This window comes from Triticum dicoccoides, chromosome 3B (genome assembly GCF_002162155.2).
Source record: "Triticum dicoccoides isolate Atlit2015 ecotype Zavitan chromosome 3B, WEW_v2.0, whole genome shotgun sequence".
Lineage (NCBI taxonomy): Eukaryota > Viridiplantae > Streptophyta > Magnoliopsida > Poales > Poaceae > Triticum > Triticum dicoccoides.
In genome coordinates, this window is record NC_041385.1 from 575,310,697 (window position 1) to 575,318,783 (window position 8,087).

General features: G+C 43.6%; 2 protein-coding genes across 2 annotated transcripts; both read left to right on the plus strand.

Annotated features, from left to right (window-relative positions):
• Positions 1-1,956: 1,956 nt before the first annotated feature.
• On the plus strand, positions 1,957-3,854 carry LOC119281578 (nucleolin-like). The gene is made up of 4 exons (XM_037562069.1): positions 1,957-1,980; positions 2,075-2,268; positions 2,560-3,093; positions 3,572-3,854. The coding sequence occupies exons 1-3, from the start codon at positions 1,971-1,973 to the stop codon at positions 3,088-3,090; spliced, it is 735 nt and encodes a 244-aa protein (XP_037417966.1). The 5' UTR covers positions 1,957-1,970; the 3' UTR covers positions 3,091-3,093; positions 3,572-3,854.
• A 516-nt stretch (positions 3,855-4,370) lies between these two features.
• Positions 4,371-7,709, plus strand: LOC119281579. Its single transcript, XM_037562070.1, has 8 exons — positions 4,371-4,821; positions 4,912-5,530; positions 5,662-5,739; positions 5,877-5,904; positions 6,018-6,165; positions 6,415-6,566; positions 6,646-6,764; positions 7,412-7,709. Exons 1-5 carry the CDS (start codon positions 4,738-4,740, stop codon positions 6,022-6,024), a joined length of 816 nt encoding a protein of 271 aa, XP_037417967.1. The 5' UTR covers positions 4,371-4,737; the 3' UTR covers positions 6,025-6,165; positions 6,415-6,566; positions 6,646-6,764; positions 7,412-7,709.
• Positions 7,710-8,087: the final 378 nt, after the last annotated feature.

An 8,087-nucleotide genomic window follows, 5' to 3' on the forward strand; every position in this document is an offset into this window, starting at 1 on the left:
AATATTGAAGATGATGAGGAAGAGATCCAGGCCGCACTTCGGGAGACACTAAGAGACAAGAATGTCTCTCGCGCAGTTGAGAGGAGGCGTGGGAGTGGCAGTGGTGTTCGTGTGTCTCTTGGGAAACAGAGTATCACAACATACTTTGACAAGGAATTATCGAGCAACAAAGTACCAATGCAGCCAAAGATCAGCACTGCTTTGAATGTTGAGTCAAAAGATGTACTTGGCCAAGCTTGGGCAAAGTTTTTTCATGCTAATGACATTGCTGGTCTGAAAGCAAATTGTCCCTATTTTCGTGCGGCTGTCAAGATAACTCAAAACCTTGGCCCAGCTCCTGTTCCAACTGCCAAGGAGATTGATGGGATATATTTGGACAAGAATTATGAAGAAGCTGGGCAGTGGCTGAAGATGTTCAAGCAAGACTGGAGGAACTATGGTGTAATTGTGATGTGTGACTCATGGACAGGGCCTACTGGTATGAGTCTCATCAATTTCATGGTGTATTTCAATGCACGGATGTTCTTTCATAAATCCATTGATGCTTCTGGTCAAACTCAGACTGCAAGTTAGTTTTCCAATGATTGAAACTATGTTTACGCATGCTCATTCATTGTTAATTCTGACTAGCCATGGCTTGTTAGTTTTCTACATGATGTTATGATGCATTTATTGTGCATTTAGAGTTGAAAATCTGTTATGTTTGTTTATTCATGGTTGAAACTCTGTTATTTCTGTTTATTCATTGTTAAATCTGTATATTATGCTTTATCCTATTTTACTTGATATCACGGTGCATTTAGAGTTGAAAATCTCCTATTTTGTTTATTCATGGTTAAATGTGGCTATTATGCCTTTTCTATTTTTTACATGATATTATGATGCATTTAGAGTAAAAAATGTTATTTCTGTTTATTCATGCTTATTTCTGTTATTACTCGCTTCATTTTTGTTTCAAACAAAAATTTACTTGCAATTAATTGGCAGAGTTTATCTATAGAGAGATCAGAAAGGTCGTTGTGGAAGAGATAGGTTCTGAGAATGTTGTTCAAATCGTAACCGATAATGGGTCAAATTACAAGAAAGCATGTAAAACTCTAGTAGAACAACCAGAGTTTAGTCATATTGTTTGGCAGCCATGTGCTGCCCACACTGTTAACCTCATGCTTAAGGATGTTGCTAAGTTTCGTGAGATTGACGTGATAGTTAAAAGTGCTAAGCAGATCTGTAGATTTTTCTACAATCACAATAACCTACATGATAGCATGAAAAAGAACATTGGTGGTGAACTCATAAAACCGAATGCGGCCCGGTTTGGAACGGTGTTCATGTTCTTGGAGAGTTTCCATTGTAAGAAAGATGAGTTTAGGAAATGGATGGTGTCCGATGATTGGAAGGGAAGTACTTGGAACGGTGTTGTTGATTATGTGTTTGCTGAAGAGCTGCTATCTAGTAATATGTGGTGGGCAGCTTTAGAGTGGGTTCTTGCTGTGCTAGAGCCACTCTATAAAGCCCTTAGATATGTTGATACACAAAAGAGATGCACCCTATCTGGATTCAAGAAGAGTATGATGACAGCCATACAAAAGTTGGAAAGTCATCTTGGTGGTGGATCACAAATGTTTCATAGAGTCATGAGCAAGGTGTCCAAGAGGATCGATGCTATGCAAGAAGGCACACTATTGGTTGCAGGTAGTTACAAAACTAACTAAATTTGTATTATGACGCTCTCTTTTCATGGTTTTAACTTCTTTTGTTCTTCCTTCTCCTATGCAGCTGCTGTCCTTGATCCTTACACACATTATCAGATCAACATGAGCAAGATTATGGACTATGCTCTTGCACTAACAGATGCCATTGAGAAGATCGCAGACCCTGAGACCGCTGTTTTGGCCATTGATGAAGTCAGCACTTACAGGGAGTGTCGTGGGAGGTTTGGCTCAAGGCTGGCACGTTCCTCTGCAGAGAAAATGTCACCAAGTAAGTTCCAATACCCCACTTGTAATATTCTCTATTACCCCAGTTTTTGCAACTCAGTTCATCTCACTATGTGAATTTTGTTTTAACTTGGCAGCTGAGTGGTGGTTCCAATTTGGAGGGGAAGTTCCTAATCTGCAGAAGTGTGCCTTGAGGATTGTATCACAATGCGTTTCGTCAAGTGGCTGTGAGAGGAATTGGAGCGCTTTTGCTTTGGTCCACACCAAGCAAAGAAACCGTCTTCTATATGGCAAGCTGCACAAGCTTGTATCTGTGCGCTACAACTTGAAGGTATGAAATATGTTTTGCCCATATGCCATTATTCACCCATATGCCATGATTCACCTGCATACTGTTGTTTACTAAGCATTGTTTGAAATAAAGGATGTTGTTTACTAAGTAAATGCTGTTAGAGTAAAGGCTGTTACTAGGTTGTTATTTAAAGTAAATGTTGATGTTTACTTAGCAATATTTAGAGTAAAGGCTGCTGTCTAATAAGCATTGTTTTATACATAGCGACTTTATCCATTTTATTCTTTGTACTTCGTTGTCATTGACTGATTTTGTTTTCACATTTTGAAGATACGTGCTGAAGAAGAAGAAGACCCGGTGAGAGAGAATGATAAGCAGAAGGAAGTTGATGCATGTGCAATGATGATGGATACAACCATGTTTGATGCAACAAATCCTATGATGGAATGGTTGAATGAGGATGAGGAGCATGCAATCTTGGATGGAGTTGATGCTGCTAGTGTCGTATTTGAGAAAATACGTTTGCTTAACTCAAGTAGGAAAGTTTCTCGTCTTGCAAGGAAGGACAATGGCAGGAAAAGAAAGAGGGTAGAGGAAGAAGAGGATGACTACCATGATAGTGAGGATGATGATGAAGAAAATGAGGAGCTGGACCTGGAAATTGATGATGATGATGATAGCCATGATGATGGTGCAAGTCAATCTGATGGAGGAGATTCGCCAATGCAAGTTGAAAAGGATTTAACAAGCCAAGTTGGAAACAATGTTGAGGTAACAAGTGATGGTAGTTTGGTGAACCGTAGATCTGAACGGGTTAGGCAAGCAAAGAAGGTCAAGGAGGTCACCAGCCTTTACAATTGACAAGTAAGTTCCTTGTGATGACATCAAAAATTTCCCATTTATGCACTTTCTTATATTCTGTCATAAACATGTGGTGTTTGCTTTAGTCCATATGATTTTATATGTTGTTTCAATTGGGGTTGCCATCTATTAACTGTTGTTTCTGCCATCTACTTGATGTTTATATAATTCACAATGCGTTAGTCCATATGATTCTATATGGTGTTTCAATTGGGGCTGCCATCTATGAGTTATTGCTGTCATCTACTTGTAATGTTTATATAATTCACAATGCTTTAGTCCATCTAAATTTATATGTAGTCTTAATTTGGGCTGTCATCTATGAGTTGTTTCTTCCGTCTACTTGTAATATTTATATAATTCACATTGTTTCTGCCCATATGATTTTATATGTTGTTCTAATTGCGGTTGCCATCATTGAGTTGTTGTTTCTGCCATCTACTTGTAATGTTTATATAATTCACAATGCTTTAATTGCAAGGTTAAGCGGCATGGGAGCAAAAGAGCTTTTGGTTTGATGAAGACTAACGGGTGGATGAACAGGAAGTCCGAAGTAAAGGTCTCTGTTCGATTCAATACTTTTGGTGCAAGACTCAAGAGTTGAAGAACAGGAAGTCTGAATTGAACTTTCTGTTTGTATTTTGGGGTCGGCATAATTGAACTTCGAATGCCGTGTTAAATTCATTGTGGACTGTAATTCTGAACCGTTATGGGTGTTCGTTTCGACTCTTGGTAGAACTATTAAGTCGCATGTTACTCTTAGTATCTGAACTAGCAAGTCACATGTTAATCTGGACTATCATGTTGCTTTTCTAATGGTTGCTGCTCTCCAAATTGATCCACTATGCTATTGTCTGAATGGTTGCAACTAGAGTGTTGATGTTCAGTCTGATACGTAGTGATTTGATGAATAGATTCAGCTGTTTGATTTTTACATGCATATTTTGCTAAAAGTTCTGAATACTCATCTGTTGTTCTGTTGTATTTCAAAATTTTAGGCAAATTTCGCCCATTTTTCGTTCATTTTTCGTTCAATTTTCGTCCCAAAATTCAAATTTTATTTTATGATTTTCGTCCGAGATTTTCCGAAAAAATCCGAAAAATCCGAATTTCGCCCATTTCGTCCAGGACCGGTAAAAATCAAAAAATGAAATCCGAAATTCTGGGCACGAACCCTAGCCCTCTCGCTTGCGTGTGCGTGCTCGTCACCGCCTTTCCTCCTGCTTCCCCATTGTTGCCGCGACGCCTCCACCGGCTACCATAGAATGATGGCCGATGGGAGTACAAGACAGGGAAGACGCCAGCGTTGGCCCGTCGCTTAGGCTGCTGGTGTCGCACGTGCTCCTTCCGGTGAAGTTCAGGATCAAGCGACGACCCGGGCTGAGCTCGTGCTACAGTGATAAACGGTGGTGAATAGTAGCTACAATATCTACAATTAACAAAGGAGCTTGCTGCCACGCCCCAGGCCATGGCCAGTGTAGCCTGGGGCCTGGCTACACCACTGGTCGCACTGGTCAGGTCTGGGCAGAAGGCCGGCCCCTGCGGGGGAAAGGAGCGGGGGTTGGTGCAGCGGCAAATGAGGACGGGGTCGGCCGTGGAGGGAGGCTCGCCGGACGGAGCAGTCGGAGCAAGGAGGCAGGGTCGGCCATGGAGGGATTTTGCTTTGGGGTCGATTCAGTTTGCTGTTCTCTCCTGATCGAGCCGCTGCATTGTTCCACCTTTCGCTTTGAGGTTAGATCATGCATTTCCTACAAGATGTTCGATGAAATGCGTATATGATGTTCGATGAAATGACAGTTTGCTGACCCTTTTTCTGTGTAGTTTGTTGTCGCTGCCTTGGAGCCGCGCAGGGGGCCGCCGCCAAGGACCTCCCCGAGATCCTCTATCGTGTCCTCCACGGCCCCCCGCGACGAGCGCAAGGACCAGGACGACGTCGCCGTGGCGGCCCCGGGGGCAAGAGCGGCAAGCGGCGCTGCGTCGGCGGCGGCAGGGCCGCCGCGGCTGAGGCCGCCAAGGCCCGGCGCGAGAAGGAGGCGGAGCACGCGCAGGCCGTGCCCGCGCGCTACGACTCTGACGAGGCCTTCCGCAACCTCTACGACGGCGTTGCCGACCTCTTCGCCGGGCTGCTCAAGTCGAGCCTGGAGCACCTGCGCGCGGGCGACACGGCCAAGATCGCGTTCGCCGCCAAGTGAGGCCATCGCGCGTCGCGTCTTCCCGCACGACTCGAGCCCCGAGTACCTCGCCATCCCCCACAAGCACTACGCCTGCCGCGTCCGCAACCGGCTCCGCTGCGAGGTACAGGTGCCTCTCCGCAAGGTGCTCGAGCTCCCCGTGGTCTACATGAGCGCCTGCAAGTGGGACGAGCTGCCCTACGCGCGCGTGGCGTCCACGGCCATGCGCCAGTACAAGGAGGCGTCCTGGATGGTGCTTCTTTCTTCTGGTAATGCACTGCTCCTTAGCTTTTTTCTTTGCATTTCTTATGAGTTTTGCGTATGCTGCTGCCTCTGCAATTGATGGTATGTGCTTTCTTTTGCTTGGTATAATCTTTGTGTGTGTGTTTTCTGGCGATAGATCATGGGGTCGGTGACGGCGGCCGGAAACCAGGAGGGCTGGCCGAGAAAGAGGGTGAGGACGTGGGGATTGAAGAGGGTATGTTCCTGGTTTCATCACCGCACTAATTAGTCACTTATCTACTAATATTTTATCATGTCTGTGTTGAGGATATCTTTACATGCAAATCACAGTTTCCCATACTGAGCTATACTGTTTTCTCATGTTTTCTTCAGGTTCCTATGCATATTGTTCATTTCAAGGGTAAAGTATTGATGTCATCGTCAAGTCATGTAGACTAATTGCAGAACAAATCTATACTTTTGTTGGGACTAAAAGTGAAAACGATAATTGGGACCAAAACTATGCATTTCTAGGAAATAATAAATAAGCAAAAGGAGTATCCACGGGATGGAGCAGAGGCCAGCGTGGGGCGCAAGGAGCAGCAGTGGCAGAATGGTGCTGCTTGCCGGGCATTGGCCCTCGGATGAATTTGACGCCCGAGTCGAGCTGACGAGCCCCATGGTATCTCCTCCTACCTCCCGATCCACTATTGCTCATTCTCCTCCTCTCTCCATATTTATTTCTTCTTGCTTGAAAGTCTCTTCCATGTAGATCATTGCAAAGTAGTTTATGGCTCAGTATATCATTGCAGGTTCCCACCGTCCAAATTCAGTGTTTCTGTATTTTTGTCGATGCAAGCCTATTCTTCGACTATAAAATAGCAGGGATTTCTTTTCTTATCAATTCTAATCCCTTTGTGATGCATTGTAGGTTTGCTATCAATCTCTCAAAAAGGAAAAACGACATTACTTTGTTATTGGGAGAAACTTCCAGTAGAGTCGCTACCTTGACAGAGATAAATATGCGATCAAGGATATATTCAGTGGTTTTTTGAGGAAAAAACTTGGAGGATATTTTTGCAGGTTTATCGCTTGCCTTATTGCTTTATCATGGCGTATTCGTCTCTTCTTATCCAAGAAAGGGCCTTCTTCATGTTTGCAGATAGTTTGGTGCTCTCATGGTTATTTTGTCGAGATTCTCCTTCTGTTCATTATTTGGGAACCATCTCCTGCAGCTCAGCTACTGTCCAGCTGCTGCCCTTATGGTGATTGATTAATGGTGTATGTTTTCCTATTAGTTTCTCTGTATGCCAATGTCTGAATTATATCTCGACGTTTTACATTTCTCCCGGCCTTGGATTCCCTGAGATGTGCTATTCGTAGGCATGCACTTTCTAATAAAATTATGGCAATCAATTTGAACAAGTACTATATCTAGCTACAACAACCTATTGTTTATGTTCCTTGCTTTCGCAAATAGTAGTTTATAGTCTATATCTGCCAAATATCTACACATTAGTTTAGCCACAAAGTAAGATGCCATACTTTAGTCGTGGGTTTGTTATTCTGCTATCGTTTCATGTTGATTAGCCATGATAAATCTAATTTCTAGAGTAGTAGATGATTCATGTCAGGTTTGTTTTAGAGATCGAAATATGGTCTGACTCTGAAATAAGTAGTACGGCGTCCAGTTCGGCATAGGTAGTAGAAAGAATACTAATCCCATTTACATACTGTACAAAAACTGAATGGCCTTCTAAAGCTCTGAAACTACTATTTGTTGTGTAATATGTATCCCCTTTTCATACTTTGTATATGCTTTCTACTTAGTAGGCCAAAGTACATGAGAACGATGGCCTACAGGATGTGAATTGCACTAAAATATGTACAGGTTTTGTGCCGGACTAACTGTCAGTATAGTATTTCAGGTGCTTCTTCTGTAACTTGATGGAAGCTAGGAGGGCCGAGATGAGCATCCGGCTTCCTGGGTCTAAGCCATCGAGATGGTAGAGAGGTTGTTTCCATGTCATCTACTCTAGCAGCCGGACAGGGCATATAAAAACCATGGATCCTTGCTCCCCAGGCCGCAAAATGGACACAGTGATGTCTACGACCTCCTCCTAGATGTATTAATCTCAATCTCATGTTTGGTTTTTGTCGGTGTCAAAACCGGCGGATTTCGGGTAGGGGGTCCTGAACTGTGTGTTTAGGCGGATGGTAACAGGAGACAAGGGACATGATGTTTTTACCCAGGTCCGGGCCCTTTCAGTGGAGGTAAAACCCTACTCCTGCTTGATTAATATTGATGGTATGGGTATTACAAGAGTTGATCTACCACGAGATCAGAGAGGCTAAACCCTAGAAGCTAGCCTATGATATGATTGTTGTTCGTCCTACGAACTAAAACTCTTCGGTTTATATAGACACCGGAGAGGGCTAGGGTTACACAGAGTCGGTTATAATGGGAGGAGATCTTCATATCGTATCGCCAAGCTTGCCTTCCACGTCAAGAAAAGTCCCTATCCGGACATGGGACGGAGTCTTCAATCTTGTATCTTCATAGTCCGGGAGTCCGGCCAAAGGTCATAGTCCGGCCATCCGGAC